Genomic DNA, 23,322 nt, shown 5'->3' with positions numbered 1-23,322 from the left:
GGGTGATTGGAAAACCAAAACTGATGAGGCCAACTCCAGTATTTTCTTTCTTGTCTTTGTTTCGAGTTTGACATTAGTCCATTTTTCCGCCTTCTCAGGATTAATGAAGTAGAAAAGGGAAGATTTTTCTTCCCAGCTATTATCATCGAAATGGATCAGTTTCTTCTTTTTAAGGATGCAAGTCCTGGGGAAAAATGAGCTCTCAAATACCTCGGTTATATTTCGAGAAATGAACTGCCTTTTATAGACTCATTTAGTAGTGAGAAGTGTTGAAAATAATAGTTCGAAGAGTAGATACTCTTGACTTTCAGTCTTGGCGTCATAGATTTCAAATGGTATTTCCAGTGATTGTATTTCCCCCGACTTCACCTCACTGTCCACATTTGCTCTCTGAGTTTTAGGGACGGGATTATGGTCTGGGCATAAACTTTCAACTTAAGGATTGATTTTCAACATGACTTTCCACTAAACATCTTCCAGGGAAAGAAACATTCTCTGAGAGGAACATCTTAAATTGATTGCCTTTCATCAAAGAAACAGAAATGAGTACCACTAAGAAAAGTAGTTTCTGCAATAAAATACATGATTACTTGGAAGAGGCAAACTTTTAGAAAATTGCATTAGGAGAGGGAAACACTTGGGCATGTAGTCAGATTTTCAATAAATGTATCTTTGTGTCCCTCTGCTTTCCTGTCCCCCAGCCACATTCTCTCTGAAGAACCAGGCTGAGGCTTCTTGATCCCACTGGCTCCTTGGATGGTTTTGTGCGGTGACATTTTAGCGGGTCCTTCGGCTGGTCACTCCTGAGTCTCAAGCCAGAGGAGATGTCCTTGTGGTATGATTCATAACTCCTCTCCTTTCTGGCACTCACCGCAATGCCAATCATTGTGTAATTATGTCCTAATTTTCTTCTCTTCAGCTCTGCGTACGTCGCATCAACTAGGTAGAATTGAGCTTCTAAATCATTGACAGTAAACCCGCATTTAATTGCAGGGTGAGGGAGCCCCTCTATTCTCTTTGTCTCCTCTACTTCCTTTCTCACCAGAATCTCTTCTTTTGAATTCTGCACATAACCAAGCTTTTAAGTGACTGAAAGATTTTAACTAGTTTTTTTTTTTTTTTTTTTTTTAATCACTGACATAGTTTAGGGAAAATGCCTCCGAGGGTAACGGTTATCAAAGCAGCTGTCTTTCGTTGAAAAAAAAAATGGAAAAGGTAAAGAGAACTTCTCTGACAGGTACTTTGTGAGATAAAAGGTTTACCTAATCATGTTGAAGGGGTAGAATGGCTAAATATTATGTGAGGATGGTGATGTAATTCTCTGAAATGAAGGAGAGTAGATTCCCACCCCCCTTTTAGCCTTTAAACTTTTGTTAGTCTGCCGTGAGTGGAGCGGGAGGGGTGGGGCTCCCGTGGTGTCACTCGTGCCCTGCTCCCTCTGTCACAAATCACCTCAGAGTGTTTTCCTCAGAGAAACAAAATGGCAGCCTGAACTCCAGGGTTCCCTCGTCCACGAACTCCCTCTCTGCCTCTCTGACGGGAGCTAATGGCTCTGTACCATTATTTTTCCTGTCAGAATTAATGGGGAGATATTCTTTTCCTAAAGCCATTAGTTAAGTAATACTGCTTACAGAATTGCTTGAAACAGGATAACACCTCCTTCTCCAGGGTGTAAATCTTAAGAAATGAAAAGACAATTGCTTAAACACATCAATTATATTCCCAAGTCTGAACTTCTTTCTCTACAGTTTCATTTAGAGTTAAGAAACTTTGAAAGTAATGGTCCGTAAAGTGAATTTTCTTGACTAAATTTTGGCACTAAATAATTCAAATAACATTAGCAATTTTTTTGTTCTCCACTTAGTTTTCCTTCCTCCCTACAATTTGTCCTCTCTTCATTTTAGAGCATTCTCTTATTGTCTGAGCGTGATTCAAGTTTCAACCTACCCAAAGATTTTAAGCATACTTTCCCACTAAATATGTTGGGTTTTTTTTTTTTTTTTCTGGAGAAAACGGTAAGTGAAGTGTTCTCAAACTGATTGCCTCTCATCAGAGAAAGAGAAGAGAAATTTGAACCACAGAGAAAAGTGGTTTCTGGAAAAAAAAAAAAAAAAAAAAAACAAACTTGAAAAATGATTACTCAGAAGAGGCAAGATTTCAGAAAAAGATTAGGAGAGTACAGAAAGGCTCCAGATTTGGCTAGAGATGGAAAAATGTGTTTTTCTCTCCTTTGGCAAGTCTCGTCTGTTCTCTGGCTGAGAAGCAGAACTTTCATCACGTACCAGAGTGCGAGGCTTCAGATCCCCGTCTAAGCGGGGTGTTCTGACCGAACCGACCCGACCCTTAGCTTTGCCTGGACACGCCGGGCACACCCGGGGGCTTTTCCTTATGACTTTCAGCCTGAATTTGGGGGCCAGTGTCATTATTTGTTTCTGATTTTTCTTTCAAATGAATAAAGCCATCCCATGCCTGTTGCAACAAAGAAAGCGACATCCACATATCCGAGGGAGGTTTGACGGTCCCCAGCCTCGTGACCCCCGGCGGCAGCCAGAGGCCAGCTGATGTTCCTTGCGCACCCACCTCCACATGCATACAAGCATGAACAGACCGTGTCGGTCTCTGGTTTTGTTTTTTTGTTTTTTTGTTTTGTTTTTTTTTTTTACACAAATGGAATCATCCCATATGTAGAAATCTGCGACTTCTCTTCATATATGTTGTGTAAAATTCTAGGCCTGTGTCGTAGAAAGATAGATAGATGAGCGATAGATCATTTTAATAATGGCATAAAATCCCATGGTTTAGCTGCACCGCAGTTTTTTTCTCTCCGGCCCTTCCCGTGTCCGTGGATGTTCCTGTGTTCCTGTCGATTGCTATGCTATTGTTTTTCTACCCCAGCTCTTCTGCTGCAGGAGACATTCTGGGTCAGTTTCCCAAAACGTGGATCAACGTGTTTCATGATTACATGTTTCACTGCGTAAGACACCACCAGAGCACTTGGCAAAAACATGTTTACTCTTCCATAGTTTTCAATGGCATTTTTTGTTTTTAACAGAAACTTCGCTTCTGTAAGAGTGAGGCCTGGGTAAGGCCTAAAGTCTTAACCGTCACTGTGGGCGGATTATTAAGCCTCATAAACTAACAGGGGGTCACAAACTGACCCCCTCCCTGGCCGAATTCAGGCTACGGGCACGTCGTTTAGCACCGTGTTATTGTTTGAAAGCGGATTCATCATCCGTGTTTAAAAACACATGGAATCGACATTTCTGGTTTCTCTTGGAAAATGGACAGATGTGACCGACCGGATCCTTGGTTCTTCATGGTCTCCGTTGGTGGAGCTAAGGGTCAGCTGCGTGCCGGAACCTGGGCGTCCCTCCATTCCCCACGGTCCCCGGCCCCAGACAACTTGTCTCGTTTATGTTATTTGCCCGGCCCCTATAGCATTTGAGATCGTGACCTTGGTTTAGAGCAGGGTGTCTGTGCCGTGAATCTGCTGACCTGTGGGCCAGGTCCCTCCCTGTGGGGCCATCCTGTGCACTGGCCAGCGTTAAGCAGCCGTGTTGAGAACCACTGCTTTAGACAGGTCCACAAAACCCATTTTCCTGGGGCAGTTTGGACGTAAACTTTTCAGAGTGGTCCTGAGCCATTTTCATTATGTTTCTATATTCCGTGGGCCTAACATCTTACTCTGTGAAGGCACATTGTTGAATTCTGCCCACGACCAAGCTTTAGAGTCCCTGAAATGTTTCATACCAGCCCCGTGCACCGAGTTTGGAGAAAATATCTGAGAGGAGCAAGTGATCAAAACACATTGCTTTCATCTCAGGAACAGAAATGTAGAGACACTGTGATTACAGGTAGTTTCTGAAGTAAAAGCTTTACCTAATTACACACACATAAAAGGTACAATTTCTAACCAGCGTGTGGAGAGGCTGAACAGATCCCGGAATAAAGGTAGCTGTTGCCTGCGTTCAGTCGGGCTCTCGGCAGTAGTTTCCCTCGGTGGGTTCACCATGGGGCCTCGGCAGCTAACCTCTCCCCCTCCCGTCCTCACCCGGGTCCCCCTCCGAACGTGTCAGGAAGACACGGTAGGGCTGGGGAGGAGTCTCTCCAGGGCCCTTCTCCCCATGCCTTCGCTCTCCTTCTCTGACAGGAGCTAATGACTTCTCTACATCTTTTCCCATTAGAATTAATAGAGAAGTATTAATTCTTTCCCGAAAGCTATTAGTTAGGTCTTAGCGCTCCGAAATCGCTGAAACAGAAGAGTGTCTCCTTCATTCTAAGGCGTAAATCTGGAGAAGAAAAGAGAGGATGCTGCGGGTGTATCTGGCGAATGTCCTAGAGAAGAGACCTGCGTAGATAATTCTCATTTAGCCACAAGAAGATTCTGGAATAATGACACATGAAGTAGATTGGCGAGGGGCGGCCTTGGCATTTGTGACATTTCCAGTGGCGCTTCTTTTCTCCTTATGTGATTTCATAATCCTGCTTTTGCCGGGCATCTTAAAGTCACGCTCTTACCTGGACACCACAGAACTTTTAACTGAAAGCAAGATTTTGCACCTCACTTTGCACTAAACACAGTTTTAGTGTATTTCCCACAATTTCTGCGTGGGAAGGACTGTCGCCCTGATTGCCTTTCATCAAAGAAATAGAAAAGAGATGAAAACCACGAAGAAAAGTGGTTTCTGAAATAAAAGATGTGTTTGTGATTACTTAGAGGCAGACTTTGAACAGATTGCGTTAGGATGGCACAGAGATACCAAGGCTCTACTTGATGAAGATGTTTCTGTGGTTCTCCCTCACGCCACCCCCCCTGCCTGTGGAACTGAGGTCTCGGGCTGCCGCCTGCCGCCCACGGGCTCATGATCATTTTCTGATTGGAATCGACATCCTCCAGGCTCTGCCTGAGAGGAAGAAGTCCTGTCTTCCATCATCCTCGGCAAGATCTTTTCTCTTCTCTTTCCCATAGAAACCAAGATTGTAGTAGGATGGACGGAAGCGGGTGAATTTGCTTGCAAAAGAATTTTAGTGCAGTGTGCGGCATGAAATAGAGACTTAGAAGATAGTGGCCGAATAATTACATGAGTGAATGATTGTGGCTTTGTAGAGAGAAAACCAGCCTCAGCAGGTGCATTGTCGGAACAGTCTTGCAGTGTGTGTGGTTCTGGTCTTCTCCGTAGGTCTGGGTGGGGTCAGGGCTCTGTTTTCACCACCTCATGGCTCCTTCCACTTTTCCCTTCGTAGTGTTGACTGCATTTTCTTGGTGCGTTTTCTGTGTCATTCTGTGCTGGCTGAATTGCTCCCCCATTAGACTGTAATTTCCACGAGGTGTCCGCCTCGTTTGCCGCTGAATTAACTGCGTGTGTTCGGCACAGTTCTTGGCACAGAGTACTGGCTGTACTCAGGACTCCGTAAACATGGGCTCACTGGCTATTTAGGCTTAAAATTATGGGCTCATAAATGGGCTTGACAAATACAGACTCCAGAAAAGTGGGCTCGACAGATATTTGAATAAATGAGCAAGTATCTGCCCATTTGGTGATTGCTTTTAGAGTTCTGCCCAGCTTTTCTCCAGTAACTGCAAATTTTAATTGCTAACGCATTGTGCGTCCTTCAGTGGCAGGTACGCTTCTAGACAGTTCAATCTCAGATCAGGTAATAGTCTAGGAGATCACTTGTGTGTTCTTGATTATGCATCTAGCTTGCTTAGAAGGCCAACATGGTAGGCTCATTTTCAGCCCTTCCTTATGTACAATTCCAGAGCCTGTGGACTCCAAATTAATGGAGTTCTTGGTGTATTGGGGGAACCGAAGGAAATGCATCAAAGTACTTCCATTTTCAGATAATGATATTTAAGTCATATGTCTGTTGGCATTTTTTTAATAAAGCCCAGGAACTGAGACAGTGGGAAGAGGGTTGGCACTAAAGAGGTCTACGCTTCTGTTGTGAGTTTCATCCGGCTGCTTCGCTCCATTTTCTTCCTAATTATTTTACAGTTTCTGGTAGCCTTTTCAAGATGGCTAAATTTAAATTTGCTACAACGTTTTTAAGCAGTCTCTTCCTCTCACCGTGGCTTGGCAATTATTTCTGAGGGAAATTATTAAAAGCACAGCCTTTAATCAAGGGGGAGAACAGAACGGCACACAGAGCTCGGATGAGAGGTGGTTTCTTAAGGAGATCCACGTGATCGTGCAAGAGCGGTCGGGTTTCTGAAGATTGCATTAAGACGGAGGAGTCCATCATTTCGGAAGATGGAGGAAGTGATTCACAGAGTGACGCTGTGCCCTCAACAGGATTACATTCTGTGCTTTAACATTTGGCCAGGGCGCTACTTAGCTTTTTGGAGAGGGCCATGCATTTAAAAGCAAGTTAGCCTCCTTCTTCCATAATCCAGATTAGTTTAACACACTTCAGTGACATTATTTGGGCATTTTTCACAATTATTAAAGATAACTGACTTTTCTCTGTAGACTGTAGGTCAAAAGCAAATGAAATCAATGGATTTTCTTCCTTCGCTTTCTCGGATGAGTCAGAAAGCATTGGTCGAACGCGCACACGGCCTTTCCGCTAAGCTTCAGAACCCACACAACCTGCTGAGAAGACATTTGGCCAATCTGATTATTTTCTCTATACTAATTGGTTTTCCTTCTTCATTGAATTGAATGAATTGCCTCGTTGTTTTGTCACTGTGGGGACACAGCTTAATCCACTTACGGTGGGGCGCTTATGCTTTGGTAAAGTACAGGGCTAGAGAAACGTTGATCATCGTTACTATCCTTCGGCGATTCTTCTTGGGGGAGAATGAAAATCTAGCTTGAGTCCATCCATTTTCTCCGCTTCAATTTCCACTGCTTTGGCTAGCCATCCCTTCTGGCAGCTGGATTACCCCAGCGAGCTCTACTGTCCGCACGGTAGCCACGTTGGTTTCTTCACGGCGAACGTGCAATAACAGCTAAACCCCTCCCCGCGGCTGCCTGCACCCCACGAGACCTGAGCCCCGGGTGGCTTCCCCACCCTCATTTTGCCTCCTGCCCCCTGCCCACCACCCTTCCTCCAGGGTGCCCTCCCACTGGTTCCTTAATCCCTCGGGCTTCTTTCCACCTTCATCGGTTCCTTCCTCACCCCACACGGCCTCCGAGGGCTGGTTCTTTCCTGTCCCCAAGGTTTCATTTCGGATGTCGCTTTTTCAGAGAGGCCTTCCTCAGTTATGTGGAACAGTCACCCGGCCACCACTCTCTGTAGTATGCCGCCATTGTCTGCGACTCTCCGTAAGACCCCCGTTTACTGTGACTCTCTGGAACGTGCTTTCCTCCCCTGTTTACTGCCAGTCACTGTCACAGCCACCTGGTTGTATTTACTGTCTGTGACATCCCCACCCTGTGTTCATTTCTTTCATGACCCCCCCCGGCACAACTGTGAATTACCAGTTGACTTGTCGTTTCTCTTCCCCGTTGGAGCAGAGGCTGTTGGGGGCCAGGGCGCCTTGGCCTTGCTCTCCGGTGCTTCGGGGTTGAGCAGCGTGGTGCCCGCTTCATCGAATGGGCACAAGACGTATTTGTTGAGCAAACGAATGGAATACCAAAAGCCTGGTTCTGTGTCAATACACAGGTGCTCACGTGAAAATTGTATTACAGGAGAAATTACTGCTTCCTTTCCCAAGCCGCTGTACTTTTCTATAGATTTTCCAAGTTGATTTGCTCAGGATTAATGCACTTGATAATCTAGTGACCTACCCCTCGAGATAGAAGAGGTAGGTCTGTACTTTCTAGGCAGGAGCTTGGAGGACTCCCTGCATAGAAGCCAACCTGAGAATTCGGAAGACCCCGAGAATTCCTTTAGGGTTTCCCGCTCGAGTGCGGCAACCAGATGACCCTGCAGGGCGGCCCCAGCTGACAAATTGCACACGTAAAGAGCTCCCAGTCAGTTGTTGAGGGCCTGTTTTCTGAACGTGGACAGATATTAAGGTTGCTGGATACCTCAGGAAAGTCTTTCATGTGAAAGAGAAAGATAAAAACAAATGAGAACAAAAGGAACTTGGAAGAGAGAGAGACTATGTATGGAGAAGCGAACTTCGGCATTAACAGCAGGGACAGCAAGTCGTCATTAATTTTGCCAGTGATACAACGGAAGACCCTGGAGCTCTGAAGTGATAACGGGGCTCTCTACAGAAGGGAGTCATAATGGGCTCTTAGAAATTAAATCTACAGAAGGGAGTCATAATGGGCTCTTAGAAATTAAATCTACAGAAGGGAGTCATGATGGGCTCTTAGAAATTAAAAAAAACATGATAGAAATAGAAGATTATGAGTTGGAATAGAAAGTTGAAGGAATTCTCCCAAAAGTAAGATAAAAAGACAGCTAGGAAAGAGAGAAAAGAGAAGAGAAAGGAGGGTTAGACAAGGAAACCCAATAACTCACCAAGAACAGTTCTAGAAACAGAGAAAAGATGAAACAGAAGGAGAATAAATATCAAAGAAATATCAATGCATTTTCCCCAAACCGAAGGACAGGATTCAGAATGAAAGGTCACGTTGAATGCCCAAACAATGAATGAAAATAGAGCCAGTCCCATAGAGACACTGAACAAAGAAGAGTCTAGGAGTTTCCAGAGAGACGAAAAACAAAAAGGTTTTGCCCAGAGGATCATGAATCATAAATCAGGTTGGCTCCAGACTTCTTAACAACTAGAATTCAGTGGAGCCGTGTCTTGGGTTCTGAAAGATAATGAATTCTAATTCAAAATGCTGTATCCAAACAAGTGGCAGATTAAAGTCTAAACAATTTTATTTCACGCACCCTTTCTCCTGAAGATGCAGGGAGGGTTGCATTAGGAAAGCAAGGAAAAAGAAGTGTGGGGCCCCAGGAACCAAGGAGGTGAGGAGAATTGCCACAGTGGCATGAAAGGGGGTCCTGGGGCATAGCCACACATTGGGCCCGGGAAGCAGCAGTCCCCTGTAGGCATTTCAGAGAATTTCCAGAGAGATCTTTCCAAGGAAAGGAAATGAAACCCGTAGACAATTGAGAAGGAGGTAGGAGGAAGGTTTTAGTACTGGGTCTACAGAAAACTAAGCACAATTTAAAAAACAAGGTAATTATTAACTCCAGGGAAAACCATGTTGGCCAGCAAGGCGTTGTCGTCACAGTACATGACGTGGCTCGGCAGTGAGAGACATGGTCCCGAGCATGTGAACACCGAATATTCTCCTAAACGAAACTATGACGTCATAGTTATGTAACTGTTGAGACGGGGTGGCAAGTGTGCCTACGCGGCGGGGCATGAAGGTTCTGGACCGAGGGGGCTGGAGGAAGGGATCGACGCTCCTGTCCCCCTGGGAGAAATCACAGACTGTCCTCCAAACTGGAAAAAAGAAATCAAGTAGTGCTATGAAGCATGTTGTTAAAAGCGAGGGAGATAAATATCAGAAGAATGCAAAGTGGGAAAAGGTGAGTGGGTGGGCAAGCGTCGCTATTTTTCTTAGTAAGTTGACAGATTCAACTTTTTGAAACTCTGTGCCTATGTAACTTTAATAAAATGGAAGCAAATTTGAAAGTGAATCAGATGTTTCTCTCTGGTGGCCCAGCCATTCCGGAATTTTTTCTGATCTCATCTCATGCTGTAAGCCATCCTGCCTGCGATTCTGTGGTCCTTTTGACCCGTATCCCAGGCCAACATGGCAGACAGAGGAGAGAGTAAGGGTGAGGCCCTTGCAAGGGAGCTGCTGTTTTGCAGATGTTATCAAGGCCCCATCTTTGTGCCCCTTTCCCCACCCAGATCACAGCAATAACCATCTCACAACAACAGCAGCACCAAAACCGACCTTGCTTCCTGCTGCCCAGTGCTCGGATGGACACAGAACCTCATACACCACATTAGATGGAGATTTCTACCCTTGACCCCGGATGCATGGCCAGAGACTTCAAGCCAGTCTGAAGTGAGCCTGAACAAACATGGCCAGGAAGATGGCTCTGATAGAAGAAAGCCACGTGAAATATATATATGTGTATATATGTATATATGTGTGAATATATGTGTATATATATACACACACACACACACATATATATATATATATATATATATATATATATATATATATATATAGTTTGGGGATTTTTCTGCCTTGGGAGTTGGTTTTGCCATTGCTTAGACCTTCTATTTGTGTGAAGTGCCTCAAGGTCAACGTTCCCGCACACATTGTGGGAGACGAGGGTTGACGAGCTCATCGGAGTGGGTGATGAAGGCAGAGTCCTGGGGAATCACCATTTGCTGATGTTTTCCGGTGTGTATAAATGTACCTCCCCATTTTAGGTCTAAATCTGCCAGGGGAGCCATCTCGCACCGCCTCAGAATCGCCTGTTTGTTGTGGGCACGGAGAGGAGGAGGAGGATGTCTCCAGACCAGCTTCCGGAAGCTTCTCTCCCAACACCAGTTCGAGGGCCGGCAGTGAAATGGACCAGGTAACCGTGAAGGGGGGAACCGTGGTTCTGAGCTGACTCTGTCCGTCGGTCGTGTCGATGAACGGCTCTCCTTTCCTGGTTGCCGGCGTCCCGTGTGGCAGAGCTCGCTTCCCTGTCCGGCACACAAAGTCTGGCAGGTACACAGACACCTCCAGACACCAGGCACTGAAAGAACGGGGCGATCACTAAAAATCCTAAATATGCTTTTGAATTTGTACTTGAAGAGGGTAGAGAAGCTGTCGCGCTGTGGGCATCTCCGTGACGTGACGTCACCGCCAGGCAAGGTTGGGAGGGCCGTGGGCTGCAAAGCACAAAGATACTAATCCAGACCACACTTCTAGAAATGCTCCTGTGGAAAAACCTAAGTACAGGGCGCTATGAAACAGCACATCTACCTCACGAGCAGTGGTAGCTTAAAATTGGATGCGCAGGACTGGAGGGGGACTGGAGCGATGTGGTTTTTCTCAAAGTCAGATAACACACAGCAATCTCAGCGACTTGTTTTGTGTCAACAGGGAGTTTTACTCGAGTTACTGCACCAATTAGTTATTAATGGGAACTGATTGAGGACATCCTGTTGAAGTTCACGCTCGGTAAAGAATCATTAGGAACTCAGGACCTAGTTTCATTGAGGACCACGTTTCTGACCACAGGCTTTTGTTTTTGTTTGTACCAATTAACCACCGCGCCCCCCCCCCCCCCCCCCCATTTGTTTCCCTTTGCACTTTTCTGCAGATTTCGGCAGCTCCCAGTGGGCGTGGTGACCGCTGCACGCAGAGCACTGCCTCCGGGTCGGGACCGTCTGAGCGCTCTGACTCCTGCGTGGCCATGGCTACTGATAGCTTTCTGTCTCAAGGCAGAGGTCCTGGCGTGGGAACGCTGGAGACACGCCCTCCGCCCACCCGGGAGCAAGTCTCGGTGGATCTGAAACCGTCCATTTTCTCAGATACTCAAGAGCCTTCTTCCCTTGGGTCCAGAGGGACCCCTCTCCGCCAGGACGTTGCTCCCTGTCTGGCTGCCGTCTGTGCTCTGGGGGAGAGAGTAGGTCACACAACCCCGGGACCTCACAGTGCGGAGCCACAGGACCACAGAGCGGCAGGGGAGGCTCTGACGCAAAGTTCCCCAGATAGAAAGGCTATCGCCGTGGCCGTGTCGCCATCAGTCTTGCCAGGGAAACCTTCATGTGGGCAAAGAAGGTCAGGTTTGCTTCTGTTGGGGTCAACTGGAAAGACTCATCTGGAAATGCCAGCACCAGGTTCAGCTAGTTCATACCAAGAGGAAGGAGAACACAAGACATTTTTTCCCACTGGGGGACAGTATGGGGGTGGGGAAATGGTGGTCCCCTGCCCTCCTTTAGGAAATGAGAGTGGGAAATGTCAAGTCTCTGGATTAACTTCCCTAAAGGATTGTGTGGTTCCTTCTAAGCCAGGGCAGCCCAGAGAATCCCCTGAAACCCCTTCGAAAACTGTCAAGAGGAGGGGCCTGGAAGGACTCAGGAAGCAGACGCGAGTGGAGGTCAGCGACACCAGCAGTGATGACGAGGACCGGTTAGTGATAGAGATGTGAGGCTTCTGATGTCTGCAGTCAGAGACCGCATGCTGTCGGGCTGGCAGGAAGGCTGAACTCTATTTCGCCAAGCACCTCCATGTTAGGAGAGCCATTGGGGGATCTTTGCAAGACATCCCCAGCCGGCTCCAGCCTCCCTTCCCCAGATCCCCTGGCGGTACACCAGGCGCCAGGCAGGGCAGGGGTCGCAATGGAGCAGAGCCTAAGAACGCCTGGCGCACGGTGACCGTGCTGGACTCCCAGCCGCGTCCTCTGCATCGGCCCCCGCTGCCTCTTCCAGTCACGTGGCATTAACCAGGAGAGCCACGGTCACAGTCGACTCGTTTACGTATAAGTGAACCCATAGAGTCGAGTCGGCCGACTTCCTCCATCAGTAAGCTGAGGGTTTGCTTCAAAGGTGGTAAGCATGCTTGGGTCACTGGGGTAGCTTGGCAGAGGAGGTGGGGTATGACGTGGGCATCAAGATACTTCTGTTCACTCTAGAAACGAAATCGAGATGCATTAAAAAACTGAAGTTTTGGGGCGCCTGGGTGGCGCAGTCGGTTGAGCGTCCGACTTCAGCCAGGTCACGATCTCGCGGTCCGTGAGTTCGAGCCCCGCGTCGGGCTCTGGGCTGATGGCTCAGAGCCTGGAGCCTGTTTCCGATTCTGTGTCTCCCTCTCTCTCTGCCCCTCCCCCGTTCATGCTCTGTCTCTCTCTGTCCCAAAAATAAATAAACGTTGAAAAAAAAAAAAAAATTAAAAAAAAAAAAAAAAACAAAAAAAACCCTGAAGTTTGGCTAGAATAACTTGCGTCCTTAGTGGAAGTTGTAAATATCCTTCAAGATGCCTGTGATCTGGTGAAATGCCGATTGTCCTTAAATGTCACCCAAGTGGTCAGTGCTTACCTACGATCCTACAGCAAAAGCATGTCATGCTTTCGGGCCCGGTGCCTTTTGTGCTGAGGCCTCCAAAACCCTCGGTGTTTTTAGCTCTTGCAAAGGAACGCCGTGTTAAAAGTTGATAGAACAGTCTCTGGAATGAGTCATTTTTTGAGGGGGAAAAATTCACTTATTTTTCTCTGATTCTCTCTGTCATATTGTGCTCTGAGCAATTTCAATTAGAGGGGTACATTTTAGTAATCTGTACAGCTTAAATTGATGCCTGCTCATCGTGACGGGAGCCTTTTAGATTTCCTCCAGAAGCTTCAAGGATACAAAACTAATTGGAGTTTTGACGCTGTTTTACATCTCAGTAATTTTATTTTGGGGGCTTGGTGTTACTTTGCTGTCAAATTAAATCAGCCTCTGTATTGTGCAAGTCAGAACAGTACAGATAAAATTCCCCAGTATTCCAAGCCAGCGCACCCCTGTGCAGAACAGAAGAGCTGATCTACGTCAGCCGACTCAGTGAGCAAAGCCTCGGATTTACTGTGTTTTACTGTGTTCCTCTCCTTCTCCTTAAAGAGGAGAGGAAAAACTTAACTGAGATTTATACTGCTGCATTTCGATAACATTTTATACTTTCTTTTGGTGTGATTTTGTACCATTTGAAACGCACAGCCGAGCTCTTTTGGCTTAGCTGCGCTGTGACGATGTTTGTATGACATCCCGTATCCAAAGCGGCAGCACACAGGCGCGAATGCGCTTTAACGCGTCCTTTCCTGGGCCCGAGGGTGGTCGTTTCGAGGACCATCATGTGACTTTTCCAATTTTAGGGTTATTCATAGAAAACTTCAAGGCAGGACCAGCCTCCCCTGGTGGCTTAGCACGTGTCTGTGGTCATTTCAGGTGCGCTCATAAATATCCGAGTGATTTCAAGCCCAGCCAGGAAAAACATAAGAAGGGAGATGAAAGGATGCCAGGCATTCATTTTGTGTACTATTTGTTTCTTCGTCGTGTACTTTTTAAGCCAAACAAAAGTGATGTGGTGATTATCTACCCTCTGAATTACCCGTGCTCCTGTAATGAGAGAGGAGGTCTAGGAGAGTGGTCTGAGTCTTGAAGGGAGACTTGGAGGGAGAGTGAGGGCCTGACCTTGTCCTCAGTGAGCTGGGAAATCTTGGGTAAGACACGTGCCCTCTCCGTGCTTCAGTTTCTCCAGCTGAGAATGAGAGTTAGACCAGACGAACTGGATGCGTCTCCAGCTTAGGTGATCTCCTTGTGAGATGAGCTCTCTCTCCTTTACCTCTGGGGGTTCGGGGGCTCAGAGGTGGCCCCCATGGGGAGGGGTCCCACACACAAGACATTTGGGTGGAGACTGGGGAGAACTGAAGCATGAACACCTTCTGCCAAGTGTTGCCCTAGAGAACGTGAGCTCAGAGAAGCTCCATATGATTTTTTTCCCCCAGAGTTCCAGATTTTGGGGGTGCATTCGTTCAGTGTACAAGTCTGGCCGATAGTTCAAAGATGAGAAGCAAAACCAGAACACTGCTGTGTGAGGGGAAGACAACGTGTCTAGAGGCTGACCTGAGTACTTTGTCTGGGGAGGCACTGGTCAGGGGAAGAAAACCATCTTCCAGATCCTTCTTTCCTGGTAGCTGCTAAGCTATCCGCGGGATCGCTGTTCTGACTCAGTAAAGTCACAGCTCCAAATAACACTGACCTCCAGATGGTGACGGAAGCCCTGTCCTTCTAAGAGCCACCGTTGCTGGCTGCCGCATCCCACCCTAGATCAAATATGGCGGAACACTGGTTCCATCTCTCTGCCTCCTCGTGTCTCTTCCCAAGGTGAGCCGGTTGCCAAACCATCCTGTCAGCTGGTCATTTAGCTGGCAGGTGGCAGTGTTTCCGAGTGCGCCTTACTTTGTGTTAGCATGAATTTGTGAAAAGCTACATTCCAGTGGATTAAAAAACAACAACAACAAAGTATTTTGAATGACTCTAGCGGAATTGGCTATTGGAAATCATCCTAAAACACAGTTTTTTTAAAATAAAGAATCCTTTTATAAAGCCCCAATAATCTCTGGTTTTATAAGTCTTAGCTTTCCTATGGGGTTTTCATAAAGGGAAATGCAACACCAGGGCTACCTTTTGGGGATAACATCAGCAATCTGTATCGCTGCTTTGGGTTATTGAAAATAAAATTTCAGTGTTATTAATTGATAACTGCTGCAGTTTTTACTCTTCAAGTGCATCCTGTGTAAAACAGATTGACTTTAAAACAAGGCAAACTAGAGTTTACAGATCAGGGATTCATTCCTGTCTCTCCCCAGGGCTGTTACTTTTATTGTACCTTTGGGTCAGGGTCTTAAGTCAATTGGTGCTCAGCTTCTTCCACAGAGAATAACTCTAGGGACTCTGGCATAGACTAAAGTCAAGTGCACTTTGAACTCCTTGCTGTTCTCTCAGGGCAAGGTATCCAAGTGCCATGACCCATGATGCTCAAGACTCACCACCAGGTTTACCTCTGCAGCTTCACCTACACCGGCCAGACATCCCTTGTTAAAGATGCGTGGAGGAAAGAGGCTTCACCCCCCCACACCCCCCCCCCCCCGCTTGGCAGCCGGTACTGTTAAGTGACTCTTAAAGTCACCTGGTGTTTTAACAGGCAACCCAGATGCTCCTTGTTGTAAGGCACGATGGAGGACGACTCATGCCTCCTGTCATTCATAACCTTCGAGATTCTGGATGAAGCTAATATCCCTTTGACTCAACAACCCAGGAGAACCTATGGTTCATTTGCCAAGGGATTAAAAAAAAGATGGCGGAGGGGTGCCTTTAGATTCTCATCAAACCCTGCCAATAGCATGACGGGTCACTGAGGGCGAGTTACACTTCCCCTTCCTAAAATCCCTCCTTTAAGGCTCAGTTGAGAAGAGTAGCCTTGCCAGAAAGCATTGCGACCACAGTTCTTGGCATGAAAGATGAACGACTTGGAGCCTTATGCCAAAAAGAATTTCCTTGCATTTACATTCATTACTTAGAATGATCACATTATTCATTTTTTTCCCCGGCATAGAAATTTGCATCTTGCACAAAATCTGCCTGGTGCAGCAGATTTTCATAGTTATGGAAACTGTCATCATTATTGGAATGTGCTGCTGCTCAACTCTCCAGACATAATTTAATATGGTGAGGAGAAAACGGTCTGCCTGGCTCTGTGGCGGTCACATTGCTGCAGCCGCAACAAACAGAACTGGTGTTTTTTCCTCACTTCGGTTGGGATGCCCATGGTTCTTGTGAGGGAGCCTCTTTGGCTTTTGAAACACTACGTTTCTTGATATTTAAGCACAAATTTCCTGCCTTTATCTTTCAGAATTCATTAAATGTAGGTGTCAGGACCCAGAAAATCTCGTGTGCTAGATTTGCACCTGTACAGTTCTCTTCTCCCATGCTTTGTACTTCTGTGGGCATATGTATAATTTGATCTGAAGAAGCCTAGGAACATTTGAGTGTAGTGCTTCACCACTGGAAGAAAAGGAGCCAGGAAAAATAGTCTCTGTCACTTGGAGCCCTAGAGGATGACTCAGAATCTTCTACATGCAATCAGTTGTTCAGAAGTTGCTACTCTTCTGATTGTTCGTAATCAGGAAAGCTATTGGCTTCTTGGTTGGTTGTTGAAATTTATCTTCTTCTTTATATGGTTAAGTTATTTTGTTTTGATAAAAATAAAATTGAAAAGAAAAACGTCTCGTGTGATTTGTTAACATTTTAACCCAAACGACACAGGCAGTATCCTGTATGAATTCGATATCTGATTATTCCCAAGTAGTTACCCAGACATCCTGTCCGCCATATTGGTATCCCATTCCACTCAACAAAAGGATCAGGTGATGGCGAATCACCATATTTTCTTGTGCTGTTTCCTTTTCCCACGTGGCTCATTTGTCGTAGTCTGCCATATTTTAGACTTCTTAACTTAAAAATGTGTTTTTAAATTCTTAAATGTAGCTAAGTTTTGAAGCCACATGAGGGCACTATCCACAGTGCAATAATCCAGAACTTTTCCCCTTAGAATTGATGTCTCTTGGATATTTAATGGTATTCATTAACACAGAAAACATTCATAAGTCAAAACAGTACCTCCTTATGAAGATAGCTTATGTGTTCTTCACACGAGTAAGTAGACTTCTTTCACATACCAACACAGGCCTAGTCTTCCACATCTATACCTCTTGAAGGCACTTGAAGTCCACGGAGACACAGGGATTGGGAGAAAAAGTAGGGAAGGAAAAATAGAAGGCACAGATACACTTATTGATGGATCTGAGGAGCTTTTATTCTAACTCCTCCGACTCTAACAGTAATAAATTAGCCCATTATTTCCAACCTTCAGTCATTTGAGAACCATTTAATGCTTTTTGCCATATGTGTCCACATGTGGGTATATTATTTACTTGATACTTTTGTTTAAATCATCTGTCTTTTTTGTCCCATGCCTTTATTATTAAAAATTTTTTTATAGAAATGTAGTTGACATGCAACGTGATGTTAGTTTTAGGTGTACAACATAGAGATTCAACAGTTTTAAACACTTCTCAGTGTTCAGTCAGTCACCATCTGTCACCATACAACTTTATAATAATCCTGTGGACTATATTCCCGATGCCGTACTTTTCATGTCGGTGACTATTTTCGAACTGGAAGTTTGTACCTCTTAATCCCCTTCTTTCTTCCATCCCCCTACCCACTTCTCCTTTGGCAACCACCAGTTTGTTTTCTGTATTTAAGAGTGTCAGTCTATTTTTGTTTTTTAGATTCCATATGTAAGTGAAGTCATAAGGTATTTGTCTTTCTGTGTCTGACTTATTTCACTTAGCATAATGCCCTCTGGGGTCATCCATGTTACTGCAAATGGCAAGATCTCATTCTTTTTTATGGCCGAGTAATATTCCCTTGTGTATATACCACACCTTCTTTGTCACCTCTGTCTTAAAGAAGGGATCACTGCCCTAAATAATAATATCTGTGAAATCTCAGCCTGAATTTGGGATACCAGCAGTGGTATCTCCCTCACCCTGGGGGAAGTATTGAGCGAATCTGAAAGGTACACGCATCGTTCGTTACTTTTGTTATTCTAGTTCCTATTAAGCACAACTCTTTCCCCATTTTTTTTCTCCAAGCCCATAGAACTGAGGCCACAAGTAGCGTTGTAGGTTAATCATGTAAGTTTCTTCAGTCAAACTTTACAGGTAAGTAACTACCATCCCAAGTGAAGGGATTAGCCCATGTTTCAGTCTCAAAGGAAGAGTCCCGTGATATCTTGTGGTATAAACACATTTTTGTTGTGGTGGTTGGTCGGTCGGTCGATCGGTTGGTTGGTGAGTACCAAATGGTACACGGGAAAGCACAGTTAGGGACTCATGCTGAGCCGCAAGGACTAATCCGTTCCTCTCAAGGACCTGCTTCCATACTTTTGGATTTGAAGCCGATGAATTTGGCTGCTCCAGCAATCAAGGAGAGCAGCTTTCCAGTCTCCTGCTTGGTGGCAGCCTGTTGATGTTTGGGCTTTGAACGCAGAAGGACTGGCTCTGTGGCGTCTCGGACCTTTGTCTCCAGCTGTGACGGACATCTGCTTTCAGTCTCCCTCCCAGAGGCAAATTCAACACCCTTTATGGTTGAGCATTTGGCGATTTCTGCCCCGAAGTAAGTGAATTGTTTTTCTGCATGAATGCATGAGTGAATGGATTCCTATAAGAAATTGGTGGCTTTGTACATGTGGCCTCTGGGACAGAGTGACCCAATCCTGTCTCTGGCCACAGTGGAGATCTAGTTGTCCTGTGTGAACGTAGTGTGAAATAGGGTATATAATTCAGCAAAAATGAGGCCTCTCGACACCATTACAAATGAAAGGCTGGCTATTCAGGCTTGTTTTTTCTATAGGCTAGTGTTCCAGTCAGACATGTTTGTGCTCTGAGGGTTGCTCCCCTTATGTCTCCCATGCCCCCCACTCACATAGAGGTCATTTGTTGGGGACCTACTCAAAAAATTGTCTTCTTGTTCGAGAACTGAGTAGAGTGGGGCCAGTGAGCTAGGAAATGAGATAACCACATATACAGCCCAGGAGGGATCGCCTTGGAGCAGGGCCCATGGTGACTTCATGTTGGCGTTCTCCGTAGCTGGAACAGTGCATGGCTCATAGCGGGTATTGGTGCACATTTGTTAAGTCAGTGGATGAAGTGGCTCACTGCTGGTCAAGGAGAGGAAAGAAAGTTTATTTTTAATTTTTTTTTAATGTTTGTTTATTTTTGAGAGAGACAGGGACAGAGCTTGAGCGGGGGAGGGGCAGAGAGAGAGGGAGACAGAATCCGAAGCAGGCTCCAGGCTCCGAGCCGACAGCACAGAGCCCGACGCGGGGTTCGAACCCACGGACGGTGAGATCGTGACCTGAGCCGAAGTCGGACGCCCGACCGACGGAGCCCCCCAGGCGCCCCGAAAGAAAGATTCTAAGATGAGTGATTTGGCCCCACCCCTTACCTCATTATCAGAGATGAACGAGAGTGTAGGGAGAACTTTCTGTCCCCCCATTTCAGAATTTAGCAACGCTTTCCCATTACGTGCTCCATCCTGTTTGTTCACCCAACATTTATTGAGTGCTTAAGCACGTAGTAGGCATATGAGGATATAGGACTGAAAAATACAGGCCGAATCCATGGGGCTTTTGTTTGGGCGGAGGGAATGTCGATGGATGAACCAACCAGACAGATAAGTAGGTAAACAGTGTAATATCAGGTGGTGCTGAGGGCTGAGAAAACGGAAGGGGGCGTGAGAAAGTATCTTGCCCTAATTCAAACCATTTCATGCAAACGTACGTTTTTCTTCTGCCGTCCTCAGCAAAGCGAGAGGAGTCCTGTGCAGTAAGATGTGCCCTGCTTCATGCCAGCCACCTTCGTTCTCACGTGAAGCAGAGTGTTGCTGAGGGAGCTCATGCGTCTCATGCTTACACGTTCCCTCGCTTTCTTGATAGCTTCAGTTAGTGTAGTTGGTGGACCCCCCGGCGGAATGTGGCAACTTGGGTCTGCTACGCGGACCCGCTGATTTGCAGGTACCCCAGCACTTCTGGATGGAGGCTTCTCGGATCCCATAGTAGCAGGTGGGCACTGTTTTAGACCCAGTTTCCTTGACACAAGCCATCAAACATTTGAGGCTTGGGGATCTCAGTCCTGGGTTCTTTTTCTCAGGAAAGGTGAAGAGATCACCCTTAAAGGCAGCGGTTCTCCAAAGAGGGTGGCTGGACAAAGGGAGGGGAACATCAGACAAGGTCTGAGGCCAGTTTTGATTTCACAGCTCGGGGTGAGGGGTGCTTCTGGCCTCCGTAGGCAGAGGCCGGAATGCTCTTCAACACCCTGCAGTGCACAGGCCAGCCCCACAGAACGGCATCCGGTCCACCAAGCCACGAGCACCGAGGCTGAGAGTCTGGGGCTCAGGCGGTGAGGCTACATAGTCCGTAAGAGGCCCGAGAACAGTTTGGTCCTCGTGCTGGTGAGACTGGACCCGAGGCAGAGTGCAGGCTCCGTGTCCCAGGCGCAGGCCGGCACCCCTTCCACAGCATCGCGTCTGCACCTTCAGGGGCACACGAGGACACGCTTCCAGAGTCCGCGCACAGTAGGCCGTCTGCCGGCTATGGTCGGGTTTATCGCAAACCTCATCTGCTTTTTCTACTCTTTATTCCACCTCGAGGAAAAAGAACCAGGACACGGGAAGGTCGATCCACACGAACAGATGTTTGAGTATGGAGTAGACATTCAAAAAATATTTCTAGAGCAAAAGCTCGGATGTTGCGGGGAGGATGAATGCAGCCCAAACTCTAGAACAGTCCCCTTGGACCTCCGGAGCCAAAAGGAAAGTAAGAGATAGGTGCTGATCTAGGCACCAGGAAGCTTTCAGATTTGACTAAGATGAGCAGGTTTGTCGGTACGTGCTTTCTTCTTTTTAGGGGAAACTGAGAACCGGAGGATTTTGTCCTGGCTTGAGTCAGAGTTAGCTGTGACTAACACCTGGGCTTCGGCCCTGACGTCCAACATTCTTGCCGTGACGTGATCACATTCTGCCTCTGAAAATTTTCCATTATGTTCTACTGTCCTTACTAAAAAGCACAAAGAAAGAACAATACATTTTCTAAAGATCCTCTGCATCAGGACTTGAAACTATTGGCGAATTTCTGGTTAGCTGGAAATAACTCAGAAAATTAAATTATCCAGACTATCCCATTCCCCAAATATTCCAGTTAATCAAGGTTTGATTGTGTTTGTTTTGCAAAAAGAAAACTTATCTCCTAAGACATTTAGACTCAAAGAGATGTGAGCGGTGCCTATGTGGTCTCATAATTTATGCACTTGAGTTGCTGTTCCGTGGGCAATCCGGCAGGGATCACAAGCGTAGACAAAGAAGATGTTAACAGCGAGAAAGACATCACCAGAAAGCCTCTGGAAGACAAACACTTCACATCTTCAATTATAAGACAACCTGATGCAGAGAGAGAATAAATTAATTTAAAAACCTCCTGCACAAAGAAAATAATGGAAAAATACATCATAAGTAGTTATCCCTTTTGTGCTAAAAACAAGTGATTTGGAGGAGATAACTGCATGGGGCTGAGTGTGTGAGTCTTACTATCTTTTTCTGGTTTTTAAATTCTTAGGGGAGAAGCAGAGAACAAGGAAAAAAGGAGCTTTCATTGTTTCAACAAACATTTCTTGGGTTTTTGGTATGTTGCCAGGTACCTGGCTACACTTTCTGGGACTTTTTCTACTTTTAAAATAACTTTCAGTCATGGCAAAGAAACTTCTAGATGCCTCACTGCTGATTCCAGTGGTGGTTCCAGTAAGGCCATTTCTTCTAAGGTTTTTGCCAAGACTCTTACGGTTCGGCTTCGAGGCACAGCTGGGGAACATCACCCGGCATTTTCCCCACCGGAACTTGAGTTTTAGGGGTTGGGGCATCCTAGGCTTTGGAGAGCACCCGTTTGCAAGGAGAGGTTTAGGAGGGTTTCACGTCGGTTTTCCTGGGAGCAGGCTCTGAAACAGAGTTCAGTGTTGGAGGTCGGTTTGGGAGGGCTCTTGGGATGAGCGACACCTGTGCAAAGGAGTGTGGGGAAGCAGAAGGGGCGGAGGGAGGGGCTGAGCTCTGATACAAAGAGAGCCTTGGCCAGCCCATGGGGTGCGCTGGAGAAGGGTGTGCCCCTGGGAGAGGCGGCTCTCTGTAGCCAAGGCAGTCCTTGGAGGGACCAACAGCTACAGTCTCTGCCTGCAGACAGCCCTCCCAGCAGCTGGGCGGTATCCTTCACGAGGGGGGCTAGGAAGCACGTCACAGTGTCAACTCCAGTGAGGCTCCATTACTGTCCTCCCTCCTTCCTTCCCTCCCTCCTTTCCTCCCTTCCTTACTACCCAGCAAATACGTACTGAACAACTGCCATCTGCCCAGCACAGCCTGGTAGAGAAGATGTCATTAGACAAAATATTACCCATTATTTACTTACAACTTGACAAACGCTAACAAGGGACCATGCCAGGTGAGAAAAGAGAGAAGAATCTGGGGGAACCAAACGAATCAGGGAGACTTTGGGCTGAACCCAGAAGGCTGACCTGGGATGAGGAGAACGGTGCTCCGGGGGAGGAGGCTCTGAGCTGGAGACTAGGAGGAGAGGTGAGGCCCGTGGGCCACAGGGAAGCAGGAATGAAACTGTGGGGTGAGGGCTGGATCTGGAGGATTCCATGGGCAGAGTGAAGCAGTGTGCTTTGATCCGAAACAGCATGACCTGAAAATCCATGCCATGCTTGCGGATGTAGGAAGGTTCTTCTGGGACTGGAAAACTAGAAGTTGGTTTAATGTTTGTTTATTTTGAGTGAGAGAGAGTCAAGAGTACGAGCGGGGGAGGGGCAGAGAGCCAGGGAGACGGAATCCGAAGCAGGCTCCAGGCTCCCAGCTGTCAGCACAGAGCCCGACGCGGGGCTCAAACTCACAAACCACGAGACCGTGACCTGAGCTGAAGTCTGACGCTTAACTGACTGAGCCACCCAGGCGCCCCTAGAAATTGATTTAAAATGTAAATGGCAATCCTGCTCCGAAAGTTTGTATTGTTTTTGAGAATGCGAGGTACCCAAGATTGAATTGGCTTCTTTCAGTGTGGCCTAAGGGGGACCGGGCAGGACTGCCCAAAGTTCCAGACAGACTGATTTAGGTTTTTGTCATCCCACTGAACCTGGCCATTGTCATTTTCACAGCAGCCCATCTACATGCGATAACCTAGGCTGTAAAATGAAATACTTAAAGGGTCAATCAACCCCAGGATTTGAGAACCGCTGTCCGTAAACTTTCTAACAAAGGAGTGGATATCTTGACCCGCCTTGCAAGTTTGGCATTCATCTGGTTGGAAAGAT

At 46.6% G+C, this 23,322-nt stretch overlaps 1 protein-coding gene across 4 annotated transcripts in view; it reads left to right on the top strand.

The window, feature by feature from the left end:
- ZNF831 (zinc finger protein 831) overlaps positions 1-12,539 on the top strand; it is a 91,895-nt gene extending 79,356 nt beyond the window's left edge. For 3 of the 4 annotated variants that reach the window (XM_032592553.1, XM_030309280.1, XM_030309281.1), the window contains 2 exons: positions 10,310-10,458; positions 11,194-12,539. In XM_032592553.1, the coding sequence (XP_032448444.1) occupies positions 10,310-10,458; positions 11,194-12,024 (980 nt within the window). In that variant the 3' untranslated portion in view covers positions 12,025-12,539. Of the gene's footprint in view, positions 1-10,309; positions 10,459-11,193 lie in introns of those variants that run through there. The other variant, XR_003967518.1, reaches the window with a different exon arrangement.
- The last annotated feature ends 10,783 nt before the right edge of the window (positions 12,540-23,322 follow it).

The sequence above is a fragment of the Lynx canadensis genome, chromosome A3 (genome assembly GCF_007474595.2).
Source record: "Lynx canadensis isolate LIC74 chromosome A3, mLynCan4.pri.v2, whole genome shotgun sequence".
Lineage (NCBI taxonomy): Eukaryota > Metazoa > Chordata > Mammalia > Carnivora > Felidae > Lynx > Lynx canadensis.
The sequence above is the reverse complement of the archived record's forward strand: the minus strand, read 5'-3'. Positions and strand labels throughout refer to the sequence as shown.